General features: G+C 44.4%; 1 protein-coding gene across 1 annotated transcript in view; it reads left to right on the top strand.

Moving 5' to 3' along the window:
• The first annotated feature begins 693 nt into the window (after positions 1-693).
• The window catches only part of LOC109920945 (differentially expressed in FDCP 6 homolog), a 77,073-nt gene continuing 63,650 nt past the window's right edge, over positions 694-14,116 (top strand). The window contains exons 1-2 of the mRNA XM_048607804.1: positions 694-1,008; positions 5,156-5,296. Coding sequence (XP_048463761.1) covers positions 913-1,008; positions 5,156-5,296 — 237 coding nt within the window. The 5' untranslated portion in view covers positions 694-912. The remainder of the gene's footprint in view (positions 1,009-5,155; positions 5,297-14,116) is intronic.

The following is a 14,116-nucleotide window of genomic DNA, read 5'->3' as shown; positions in this document are numbered from 1 at the left end:
TGTGTATTTCAGTGTGTTAATCTGTGTGTATTTCAGTGTGTACATCTATGTGTATTTCAGTGTGTACATCTGTGTGTATTTCAGCATGTTAATCTGTATGTATTTCAGTGTGTACATCTGTGTGTATTTCAGTGTTAATCAGTGTGTATTTCAGTGTGTACATCTGTGTGTACATCTGTGTGTATTTCTGAGTGTACATCTGTGTGTATTTCTGTGGGTCATTCTGCATATTTCAGTGTTTAAGTTGTGTGCATTTCAATGTGTACATCTGGATATGGGTGTCTGTGTATGTAGCTTGACTATAGTTGCTGCAGTTGTTAACCACTAACTGGTCACTACCGTTACCTGCTCACTGGTCACTGTCTTTACCCACTGAGTGGTCAAAGTTTCTATCCACTCACTGATCAATGTCTAGCACACTATTTACAAGTCGATGTCCCTGGTCGCTAACCCCTCAGTGAAGTATGTTTTGTGACACTAAACATCGAGACTGTTTGAATTTCTCTCTGTCTTGTCACACAGGAATTATCTGAAGGTTATACAGAGGGGTCTGTTGGCTATGCCCCGGTGTGGTGGGGAATGAGAGCCGGTCTCTGAGAGCGACAGAACCCCGCCCCCACATGCAGCTGCTCGGCTACCGGTGGCTTCGCCTGACCACAGAGAGAGAGAGAGGTAGTGCGAGCGGAAGTTTAGAATAGAGAAACTCTGACATACACACAAGCCCCAGAACAGGTGGAGTGCGTTTGGCGATCAGGGACGGGGGCATTGTATTGTTGACTGGAAGTGAATGCAGTGAGAAGGGGGAAGTTTTCCAACAAGCTCTGAGCTGCAGTGGACGTATCAGGTTACAGACTGGGCAGTTTGCCTGTTCGGTTTTTGTGTTTCCCATTCCTCCGGCAGCTCCTAAACAGCATGGATCTAAAAAACGAGCTGCTGAAATCCATCTGGTACGCTTTCACCGCCCTGGACTTGGAACAGAGTGGAAAAGTCTCTAAATCTCAACTCAAGGTAACCTCAACTCAACTCCAAGTACCCGAGGAGGGGCAGGGATAGAGTGAGAACGCGGGGTATCTCAAAATATTTTGCACTCTGCTGGTGCAAAGAGACAGCGTCGTTATAAACATCAGTGTTGCTTTTGTTAACCAGAGACACCCCGGTTGTAGGGGTCGAGCCCCACTCTTGACATTTGAACTCTGTCTGTTCAGCCTGACCTTATAGTGGTGTACTGAGGGAGTGCTGCACTGTCTGAGGAGCCAAACCTTCGCTGTCTCCAATGGTCAAGGTGTGAGGAGACACTTTCAATTTTCAAACTAAAGTGTTTTCTGATGCACTTTTGTACCAGTTTCCTGATGGGGTATGTTTGTTTGTTTGTTTGTTTGTTTGTGTTGGGGGTGGGGGGGACGGTTGGAGACTGGTAAAGGGACTCCGTACAACAAGTTGGTGCACTAATTGGCTCACAAGGAGGAGATTGAATTGTTGAGAATACAAGGTGTAGAGCTGGATGAACACAGCAGGCCAAGCAGCATCATAGGAGCAGGAAGGCTGACGTTTCGGACCTAGACCCTTCAAAAGGTTTCGGGGGATAGACACATGCCACCGAGTCTGAATGCTAATGAAAATCGTTGAGACGGATTTACCTGTTTCCATGTCCAGTTTAATTGGAGGGAAAAGATCTCTGTGCTGCAGGCTCTTTAACAATCACCCCTCTCTCTGAACTCCCCATCCCAGCACTCCCCCAACACCCCCTGCCACCAGACCTGTGTCCTATATGCAATGTTGTGTCAGAGTGCAGTCACCACAGTTTCCCTCAATCCATTAACAACAGTCTGATTTAACAGGGGTTATAAGAGCCAGGTTTGTCCAAAATTACATGTACAGTAGACACTAACAGAAGAATGTAAACCAAAAGAACTGCGGGTGTTGTAAATCAGAAACAAAAACAGAAATTGCCGGAAAAGCTCAGCAGGTCTGGCAGCATCTGTGAAGAGAAATCAGAGTTAATGTTTCTAAGGAAGGGTTGCTGGACCTGTAACGCTAATGGAAGAATGATTGCCTTAGTGGGTTGTTTTGGGGGAATTCATTTAAATTCTAACACAGGGAAGTGGAGAGTATGGCAAGGAACAAGCTGGTGAGAACCAGAGTGAGTGAGGGGTAATCCTGGAAACACTGAAACCCACACTACAAAAAGAGGCCATTTGTGCTTCTTGTCTGTTCTGGCTGTTTGCAAGAGACATTGTGCTTAGTGCTAACTCTTACCACTTCAACCAATGTGTAAAATTATTTCTCAAAACAGCTTCCCCCACCTTTCCATTTTGTGTTCCAGATCCAGGAGACTTTGAGTAAATCAGAGATAGTAGGAACTGCAGATGCTGGAGAATCCAAGACAATAAGGTGCAGAGCTGGATTAACACAGCAGGCTAAGCAGCATCATAGGATGCTATGATGCTGCTTAGCCTGCTGTGTTCATCCAGCTCTGCACCTTGTTGACTTTGAGTGAAAATGTGTTTCCCATTTGCATCTCCAGACTTTGTTTCTATGTGAGCATAAAATCATTGATACAGAAAAGATAGGAGCAGGAGGAGGCCATTCGGCCCTTCGAGCCTGCTTGGCCATTCATCATGATCATGGCTGATCTTCCAATTCAGTAGCCTAATCCTGCTTTCTCCCTGTAACCTTTGATCCCATTCGCCCCAAGTGCTTTATCTAGTCGCCTCTTGAATACATTCAATGTTTTGGCATCAACTGCTTCCTGTGGTAATGAATTGCACAGGCTCACCACTCTTTGGGTGAAGAAATGTCTCCTCATCTCCATCCTAAATGATCTACCCCAAATCCCACCAACAGGAGGGATTCATTTTTCTCTGTCTAACCTTTCAAAACCCTCCTGTTACTCTGAAAGCAGTCTTTAGGTCACTTCTTAACTTTCTCGGTTCCAAATAGAACACTTCTGTTCTGAAGTCCCTCATCCCTGGTATCATCTTGGCAATCGTCAGTATCCTTTCTAAGGCCTATCACCTCTATCAATGACAGTATCAGTAAGAGTGGCCACTGAACAATCCCTGGAGATACTCCAAGTTCCATCTCCACGTTGAGGATGCCCTATATCGAGGCATTGCCTTGGTGTGAGCAACTAAGAACTGGGCATCCATGGGCAGCAGACTTGTATACAGCCACAATCTACAGTCTTCCCAGTATAACTCCCACTTTACCATTATGTGGCCACTTCTGGAGTACTGTGTACAGTTCTGGTCGCCCTAATAAAGGAAGGACATTATTAAATTGGAGAAAATGAAGAAAGGATTTACCAGGGAGGTTGCTGAAACTGGAGGGTTTGAGTTATAAGGAGAGGCTGGGACTTTTTTCACTGGAGTGTAGGATGCTGAAGGATGATCTTGCAGAGGTTTATAAAATCATGAGGGGCACAGATAAGGTGAATAGCAAAGGTCTTTTCCCAAGGTTGGGGGTGTTCAAAACAAGGGGGCATAATTTCAATGTGAGAGGGGAAAGATTTAAAAGGGACCAGAGAGGCAACTTTTTCACACAGAGTGTGGTTTGTATGTGGAATGAGCTGCCAGTGAAAGTAGTAGATACAGGTACAGTTGCAAAATTTAAAAGACATTTGGATAGATACATGAATACGAAAGATTTAAAGGGATACGGGCCAAAAGCTGGCAAATTGAACTAGTTTAGTTTGGGAAACCTGGTTGGCGTGGACGAGTTGGACCGAAGGGTCTGTTTCTGTCCCCTATTTAATAATATTCTGAAGAAGAGGACTCAAAACCTTAACTCTGCTTTCTCTCCACGGATGCTGCCAGACCTGCTGAGTTTGCCCAGCAATTTCTGTGTTTGTCTCTGATTTCCAACATCTGCAATTCTTTGGATTTAGTGTTATTGAGTATAATAATAAATTAGAGTAGGCTGTATTGGACTTCATTAAGTCATGTTAATGAGTGCAAGTGCGGTGTCATAATTACATGAGGACGCGCATTGAGTGGTCCATGAACCAGAAATTTGTATCACTCATTTAGACTTCTTTATTGTTTATCAAGTGTGCCAAATAGCTGCCAATCTCTTAAATGTTTTTCTCTTGCCAAACTATTTCTGTCGGATACTTAAGTACAAGTGAAAAAGTTATTTACTAAAAGTATAAATACAAATATTAAAAGTAACTATGGATAAAATACTGACGACGAAAATAAGATTAGTCTTTTTTCAGATCCTGTTGCTTGCTCGAAGATTCTCTTTCTGAAGTAAAAGGTGTTGAAACCTTGAGGCCAGAGTTCAGAAGCCTTGATGGTTTTTGTCACATTGTTGGTGGTTAGTTCTAAGATGGACTCAGTAAGTGTAGTAAGCTTTGAGAGAGAAAGCAGATTGTTTGTTCCTCACTAGTTCTGCCTTTACAGCACAGGCAGACGGCCTGTGTTCTTTCTGTGGAAGAGCAGATGCTGAAAGACCTTCTGCTATGCCCCCCTTTAACTGGGAACCCTCTCTTCGCCGGTGTCTCTCAAAGACCTGGGCTGCTCTGCCAAAATGCCGTTTCCACAGCTTATCTTGTCACAACAAAATGGCTACTATGTTACTGTCGATGAATCATTTTTGCACAAAGCAAAGTCAGTTATACTAGAATTCCCTGTGGTGCCTTTCAAGTCTCCTCCTTTCTTAATGGCTCTGAAGTTTTGCACCTTTAGACCGACAAATTGTGTTGCCCGAGGGTTAATTTATTCTAAATATTTCCATTCGTGTGTGATGTCGAGATGACACATCAGTCCCTCTGCTTTATTGACTGAAGTGAGTCAGCAAGAGCTGGCATGTGAATTCTGGGAGCCATTTTGTGCGATTTTATGCCCAGTTTTTTTTAAAGCAATGATTTACTGCCTTTATAAAGTATGTAATATTCTGCTCAACAACAGTGACAGTGGTGAGTAATGAACCATAAAGAGTGGGAATGAAAGAACTGGGAGCAATCATTTGGAGAGGTCGTGGAATTGGATAAAAAGCAGGAAGCATGAGGCTAGGAAGTGGAGAGGGTGGATCTCGGCTGGATGAGATAAAGAGCTGGAGTAGACGGTGAGACTGCCTGTTTGGTAGTGGAAAGTTGAGTTGGTGACTTGCTGTTTTGATGGGGCCCTCTGAAATGATCCTTTGTGTATTCCAGGTGCTGTCCTACAACCTGTACACAGTGTTGAATATTCCCCATGACCCCAAGATCCTGGAGGACCACTTCCGTGATGACAATGATGGGCCTGTTTCCAGCCATGGATACATGCCTTATTTGAACAAGTATATACTGGACAAAGTGAGTCAGTGCCTTGGCTGCTGCTTTGACTGAACCACAGTTCACAGCACGGTGTTACCATCCTGTCCCTGTGTTACCCTGGCCTCTCTCTCTCTCTCTCTCTCTCACACACACACACACACACACACACACACAACAATACCTCACATCCCCATCCCATCCTTCCCTCCGTAACTACCCCCTGCCTCTGTCACTCAAATGTGGGAATATGCTGAGGTCTGGAGATGCATATAATCAAAAAACAAGAGCCTGTATTTTGTAGAGTGCTAATGTCCCTGACAGGAGCGTCTTTTAAGTGATAACATAACGAATTTAGACAGGTAACCCGAATCTTGATTGAAGAGATAGGTTTTTAAGGAGAGAGATGGACAGATTTAAAGAGGGAATTCTGAGTAATCACCTCAGAGTGTTGTAGAGATGGCTGCCAACACTGGAGCTGAAACCTGGGATGAGCTGGAATTTAAAATTGGCTTTATTGTCACATATTCACGCGGAAGGACAGTGAAAGGTTTGCAAGTTGCCACTTGTGGTGCCATCATAGGTACAAATTCTCAAGTGCAAATTCTTAGGGGGAAAATATTTAGAAAAATAAAGAAACAAAAAGTCCAGCAATAAATTCGCAAAATAGAGAAAAAGAGTTCGGAATAACGGTCCTTTCAACAGTCCTTTCAGAAGTAGAGTGTGGCTAATATCTCAGAGGGTAACGGAGTTAAAGGTGATTATAAATAGGGGCATTTGAGGCCCTGGAGGAATTGGTTAAAAAAGGAGAAGGATTTTAAAACCAAGTTAACTTAGCCCAGGTGCTGGAAAAGTCTGATCCCAGAGTGCAACCTGGCTTGATAGGTCATAAGTTTGATTTTTGCGGTTGGTTGCCATGATGATTAGTGCTTGAAACATATTCACACAAGGTGCAGATGGCCTTTAACGACAAAACAAAAACATTTTGTTACAAAAGAGTGATTTAAAAACAACGCAGCCAAATGTAAATAGACCGTTAGAGAAACCTTAACACAAACAACAAAACAAAGGTTCATAAGAACAAAAGAAAAATCTGCAAGAGTAGGCCAGTTGGCACTTAAACCCTGTCCAGACTCCTTATAGCCCTCACTCCTTGAAATTTCAAAAATCTATCCACCTCTTCTTTAAATATTTTCAGTGATCTAGGCTCCACAGCTCCTTGGGATAGAGAGTTCCAGACATTCGCTACCCTCTGAGAGAGGTGATTCCTTCACACTGCAGTTTTGAATGAGTGTGCCCTTATTCTGTAACTATGTCTAGATTCCCCCACCTGTGGTAATATCTTCTCAGTATCCTCCCTGTCCAGACCCCTCAGAATCTTGTCTGCTTCTGTAAGATCACCCCTCATTCTTTTAGACTCCAATGGATAAAGACCCATCCTCCTTACCTTTTCTTGATAAATCATTCCAGGGATCAGTCTAGTGAATCTCTTTTGACTGTCCAACACCAGTCTATCCTTTCTTAAATATGGACATCATACTGTACTGGGTACTTAAAGTGTGCCCTCACTGATACCCTGTATAGTTGTAAAATGACTTCTCTATTGTAAAATTCCAACGCTCTCACATTGAATCCAAAATTCCATTTACCTTCTTAGTAACTTGCTGCACCTGTAACCTAACTTTGTGTTTCATGCACAAGAACATCCGATCCCTCTGCACTGCACTTTCTAGAGTCTGAGATAACAAGGTGTGGAGCTGGATGAACACAGATGCTCCCAAAATGAGGCATTCCACTCCCGAACATTCCAGGTGTCCTCGTATTTCAAGGACTGCAACACCCCCCCAGCGGTCGAAAACACCCTCGACCACATCTTTTACGATTCCCACACCTCAGCCCTCACACCCCCTCCCCGCAATAAAAACAAAGACAGAATCCGAGACAACAAGGTGTAGAGCTGGATGAACACAGCAGGCCAAGCAGCATCACAGGAGCAGAAAGGCTGACGTTTCGGGCCTAGACCCTTCATCAGAATCCTCCTTGTCCTCAAGTATCAGCCCGTTAACCTCCAGATAATCATTCTCCGCCACTTCCACCACCTGCAATCTGACCCCACTACCAAGCATATATTTCCCTCCCCACCCTTTATCTGCCTTCCGGAGGGACCGCTCTGTCCGCGACTCCCTCGTCCACTCCACACTCCCCACCAGCCCCACCACCCCCCCGGCACCTTTCCCTGCAACCGCAGGAAGTGCTACACCTGCCCCTACACTATCCCCCTCACCTCCATCCCAGGCCCCAAAAAAACCTTCCACATCAAACAGATGTTCACCTGCACATCCGCTAATGTGGTTTATTATATCCCCTGTTCCCGATGTGGCCTCTACATCAGTGAGACCAAGCAGAGGCTCAGAGACCACTTTGTAGAGCACCTACACTTGGTTTGCGACAAACGACAACACCTCCCAGTCGCGAACCACTTCAACTCCCCCTCCCACTCACTGGATGACATGTCCATCCTGGGCCTGCTCCAGTGTCACAATGATGCCACCCGGAAACTGGAGGAGCAGCACCTCATATTCCACATTGGGAGCCTACAACTCAATGGTCTCAATGTGGACTTTACTAGTTTCAAAATCTCCCCACCTCCGGCCTCATCCCAAGACCAACCCTCCCTCTCGTCCCCACCTCCTTGACCTGTCTGTCTTCTCTCTCACCTATCTGCTCCTCCCTCCTCACTGACCAATCCCCACCACTGCCTACCTGCTGTTACCATCTCCAGTCCAACCCCCCCCCTCTATTTATTTCAGAGCCCCATTCCCCTCCCGCATTTCTGAAGATGGGTCCCGACCCGAAATGTCAGCTTTCCTGTTCCTCTGATGCTGCCTGGCCTGCTGTGTTCATCCAGCTCCACACTGTGTTATCTCAGACTCCAGCATCGGCAGTTCTAACTATCTCCACTTTCTAGAGTCTCACTCCCTATTTAAATACTGGTCTTGCCTTTTCATTCTTCCCACCAAAGTGCATGATCTCACATTTTCCAACATTAAACTCCATCTGCCAAGTTTGTTCCCCATTCATACAACCTGTAAATTATCCCTTTGCAGATTCCGTACGTCCTCATTATAACATGCAATCTCTGCTATTTTTGCGTTGTCAGCAAACTTGGATACATTACATTCTGCCCTCTCCTCTCAGTCATAGAGTCATACAGCACGGAAACAGACCCTTCGGTCCAACCAGTCCATGCCATGGATAATCCCAAACTAAACTAATCCCACCTGTTTGTTCTTGGCCCATATTCCTCCAAACCTTTCCTTTTCATGTACTAATCCAAATGTCTTTTAAGAGTTGTAAGTGTACTCGCATCCATTACTTCCTCTGGAAGTTCACTCCATACATCAACCATCCTCTGTGTAAAAAAAAAAGTTGTCCCTCATGGCCTTTTCAAATCATTTTCCTCTCCTCTTAGACATTGTCTTGAAATGCCCCACCCTAGGGACAAGAGACCTGCCGTTAGTATGAATAGTAAATAATTGAGACCCTAGGACTGATCCTTATGGCACTCCACTAGATACGTCTTTCCAACATGATAAAAGACCCATTAATCCCGACTGTCTGTCCTCTGTGTGGTAACCAATACTTAATTCATGCTAATATATTACCCTCTATTACTGTGACATTGTGCAATCACCTTTTATGTGGAAATTTTTTGAATGCTTTCTGGAAATCCAAAAATACATCTACTGGCTCCACTTTGCTTTATATCCTCAAAGAACTCCAGCAAATTTATCAAACATAATTTCCCTCTCGCAAAATTATGTTGATTCTGTTTGATTGTGTTACACCTTTCTAATGGTCTCACCATTTCTTCCTTAATAATAGAGTCCAGCATTTTCCCAACAACAGACATTAGGCCACACTGGCCTGCTCTCTGTCTCCCCCCTTTCTTAAATAGGCCCATCACATTTGCATTTTCTGCTTGAACCCTCCCAGAGTTCAGTGAGTTCTATAATATTCCGACCATTGCCACCACCATCTCTGAAGCCACTCCCTTCAAAACACTTGGATGCAGACCATCAGGTCTTGGTGACTGGTCTGTTTTTGTGAAACTTTGGCTTAAATTGTCTGCCGTTTCCCTGGTTCCATGTTATCATTCCACAATCTCACTAGCCAGGAAGGGGAAAGGAGAGAGGGAGAAAGAGAAGTGGGGAAAGTTAGGAAAATTCAACACAAATGGATGGAGGGAGGAGAGTGGGGAAGGGGCAAAGGATTGAGATGGGGATCAGAAGGAGGTGGTGGAAAAAGAGAAAACCAATTCCACAATTGCACCCTCTGAGGAACCTGCACTTACTTTAGCTACTCTCTTTCTTTTTTATAATTTACCTGTAGAGGCTCTTTCAACCTGTTTCCCAACACTATCCTTTTGCAAGTATCAATTCCAGAGAAATATCACCTCAACACTTTAAATTTTTACTTCACTGATATCTCCTACTTTATTTTCCTTGAGTTGTGGAAACAATTCTGTGATTCCTTTGAGTTTGTAGGCCATCACTTTTCACAATCTGATGGGCTAAACTTCTTCAATTCCAACAACCCGATGATTTCTGTCTAAGCTCTCCTGGTTCAGAAGCTCCACGAATCAAAACACGTTGGCTATGTTAGTTGGTTCCCTTGAACCAATAGATTGACTCTTCTGTTCTCCCTTCTGAAATGATCTTCTGATTATTTTTGGATTGAACTTTGCAGCTAACACTAATGACATTCTGGTCTTTTGTAAGCTCAACAGTATGCACGTTCTATCCATTAACGCTACATGTGTTCTAGAAGGTGCTTGACTGCTTTTTTTAGAATTGATGTACTTGGGTCACTGTTCCAAATGTCTTTCTAACCCATTTAAAAATGATTACCTTCACAGAGCTGACCCCACATCCATCTAACTCAATTTTAAAATTCAAATCTCCAATGATAATACGTTACACACCTTCTATGACACAAGGTGCTGCTTAACTAACAGCCAAAGTGGTTCAGTAATTACAAGAATGATGGATGTACAGGAGTCAGCAAGTAAGAGACATGGACAGCAAAGGTTTGAATGACCTGAGGTTTGTAGAGGTTTGAATGTGGAAGAACAGCCGCGATTATAGTCAGGAGTAGAGGTAACAAAGGCATGAATGAAGGTTTCAACAGGAGACAAGGGGAGACAGAAGTAGAGTTGGGTGTTGCGCCAGATATAGAAATAGGTCATCTTCCAGCTGCTGCCCTTGTGTGGTCGGTGATATTACCTCGGGTAAGCAGACAACTTCAGCTTCTCAGCTTCCAAGGACGGAGTTGGAATCGATCAGCTAGGGAAACAGAGTATAGAACATAGAACATAGAGTATGGCTCGGGAATGCAAGTCGATGGCTTCTGTCTTCAAGAAAATTAAGTGGAGAAATTTTCAGTCATCCTGTGCTGGATGTTAGATAAACAGTATGATAATTTAGAGACTGTGGTGGTGTTGAGAGAGAGGGTGGTGAAATATATCTGGATATCATGTGACGCTAGCACTGTCATGGACCAGGGAGGGAAGGAAGTTGACTCCTTTAATTTTCCTTGGCCTCCGTCTGTAAGCAGAGATGTTTGTTTATTGTTGATGACCTCTTCCATCACTTCACAGTGTCTGGACTCTGTCCTTATATTTGCTGATTGGAACTTTCCAGGATTTTAGTCAACTTGCAGGCATGGTTTAGTTCAGCAAAGTTTCAGTTGAGCAATTAATCCAAAAAGTTATAACTTTTACAACAATTTTTGATCTCCCTTGTTGGCAGGATGCTGTGCTTTCCGTTGATTTAAGTGAGAGGCAGAACATAGCTGAGAATAGGACGGGTTAATCCATAAGGGTACTAGCGGTTACAGAGAGGAAATAGGGCCAGAGCCCTGGGTTGTGAGAAGATAAGGTGGGGGACCCAGTGCCACCCAGCTGGTGAGGCATTGGAGGTCGATGGTGCTGCCAGCGATGCCACATGTTGCAGCCAGTCTGAGAAGATCAAAATGCCTCATTATTTGGAACAACTTGATTAATTATTCATCTTCCCTCTAAAGACATTAATCCCAGAAAGCCTTCTTGACTGTCCACTATCGTAAGATTACAAAGAAATCTTGATCAACTAGGTCAATGGGCTGAAGAGTGGCAGATGGAGTTTAATTTGGATAAATGCAAGCTGTTGCATTTTGGTAAAACCAACAAGGGCAGGACTTATACAATTAAAAGTAGGGTCTTGGGTAATGTTGTAAACAGAGAGACTGTGGGATTCAGATACATAATTCTTTGAAGTTTGCGTTACAGGTAGACAGGGTGGTTAAGAAGACATTTAGCACTCTTGCCTTCATTGCTCAGACTTTGGAGTATAGGAGTTGGGACGTCATGTTGAGGTTGCACAGAACATTGGTGAGGCCTCTTCTGGAGTACTGTGTCCAGTTCTGGTTGCTCTGTTATATAAAGGATATTATTAAACTAGAGAGGATTCAGAAGAGATTTACCAGGATGTTGCTGGGAATGTAGGGTTTGAGTTATAAGAAGAGGCTGAATAGGCATGGACTATTTTTCACTGAAGTGTAGAAAGCTGAGGGGTGACCTTACAGATGTTTATAAAATCGTGAGGGGTATAGATAAGGTGAATGGCAGGTGTCTTTTCCCAAGACTAGAGGGCATATTTTTAAGGTGAGAGGAGAAATATTTGAAAAGACATGAGGGGCAACTTTTCTACACAGAGAGTGGTTCACGTGTGGAATGAACTTCCAGAGGAAGTGGTGGATGTGGGCTACAGTTGCAACGTTTAAAAGACATTTGGATAAGTACATGAATAAGAAATGTTTGGAGGGATATGGGCCAAACGCAGGCAGGAGGGATTAGTTTAGTTTGGGATTATGGTCGGCATGGACTGGTTGGACTGAAGGGTCTGTTTCTGTGCTGTATGACTCTGTGTGACCATTATCCCAGGCATCATTCCCACCAGTCCAGTAAAAATTGGCATATTCCGCAGCACCAAGGCTCACTGCAGCTCTAAAGTCAACAAGGCACCACATCCTTTCACTCCTGCTCTCCCTAACCCCCTTCCCTGGTGAAGCATTTTTTTTTGAAATGTTTCCGACCTGGTATCTGGCTGCTTTATTGGGGGAGGTTGTTTCTAGGCTTGGCTGCATTGTATGTCAACACGGCCAGCTTCGCGAGGCTAACATGTTACTTTTTATGTTTTGCTGACGGATTGCTCAAGGTTACTCGTGAGCAGTTATTGCTCAGCTTGAGTGGGCCCGCTTCACGCTGCCCAGTTCCAAATCCACCTTCCCCCCCCCCCCCCCCCCCCCCCCCCCCCCCCTTCTCGCTGTGCCGTCTGTAACTGCAGCTTCTCTCTTGCCTGCGTGTACACTTATCACAGCACGATGGTAACGTGAGAGATTTGTACTGTCAGCTGTGGACAAGTCTGCACAAGTTGGATAATGTTCAGATTTCACATGTTCCTATGGATACGTTTATCTAAAATGTGGCCTTCACGGAATGGTTACAGCACAGAAAGAGGCCATTCAGCCCATCGGACCAGCACATGTTCTCCGAAAGAGCTGTTCATCTAGTACTGTCACCTCTCTCTCTCCCCATAATCTTGCATATTTGACCCTGCCTCTCCAACGCTCCCAGTCTGCACCAATTCCAGATCTTAACCCACTTGTAGCTTGGAATCTCCTCATCTCAGGATGGCTTCTCGAATCTGTACCCTTTCATTCTCAATCCTGCCACCAATGGGGGCAGCTTTCCCCACTCCGTGCTCTGCCTAACATAACAAAAATGAGGCTATAGAATGGAAAGATCCCAGTCAGCATGGATTAAAACAAACGCACTCAAGGACACACAAGAGTGTAAACTGTTGTTTCTCAGACTGGAGGTTGAGAGCAATGAAGTCACCCCACCCTCCTAAAGGTCAGTATCAGAGCCACTGCTGGTTTGAATAAAACTGAGTCATTTGGATAGTGGATCGCAATTGGAATAAATTTCAAAAGTCGCTGATGATTAAAGTTGGAGCTGTGGGAGGACGCTGCAGACGATAGAGAATCTAAGACCTGCATTTATCTAGCACTTTCTACAGCCGTTGGGACAGGGTGTCAAGTGTTTTGAAATCAGTGTAGGAGACGTGGCAGCCAATGTGCACTTGGCCAACTCCCCCAGGCAGCAGAGAGTAGATACTCTGTTTCTGTGATTGAGCAAGTAGGTCTGACTTAGTTCGATGGAGTTTAAAAACAGGAGGAATATAGAGAGGTGGGGACATGGTGGGGGAGGGAGGGTCATTGAGGGCTATCGATGAACAGACAGTAGGCAACAATCTGTAGCAACATAGGAATGTACCATCATAGAACATAGAACATAGAACATTACAGCGCAGTACAGGCCCTTAGGCCCTCGATGTTGCGCCGACCTGTGAAACCAATCTGAAGCCCATCTAACCTACACTATTCCATTATCATCCATATGTTTATCCAATGACCATTTAAATGCCCTTAAAGTTGGCGCGTCTACTACTTTTGCAGGCAGGGCATTCCACGCCCTTACTTCTCTCTGAGTAAAGAACCTACCTCTGACATCTGTCCTATATCTATCACCCCTCAATTTAAGCTATGTCCCCTCGTGCTAGCCATCACCATCCGAGGAAAAAGGCTTCCACTGTCCACCCTATCTAATCCTCTGATCATCTTATATGTCTCCATTAAGTCACCTCTTAACCTTCTTCTCTCTAACGAAAACAGCCTCAAGACCCTCAGCCTTTCCTCATAAGACCTTCCCTCCATACCAGGCAACATCCTGGTAAATCTCCTCTGCACCCTTTCCAATGC

Source organism: Rhincodon typus, chromosome 18, assembly GCF_021869965.1.
Source record: "Rhincodon typus isolate 14 chromosome 18, sRhiTyp1.1, whole genome shotgun sequence".
NCBI classification, from domain to species: Eukaryota; Metazoa; Chordata; class Chondrichthyes; order Orectolobiformes; family Rhincodontidae; genus Rhincodon; species Rhincodon typus.
This window is presented reverse-complemented; position numbering and strand designations above follow the sequence as displayed.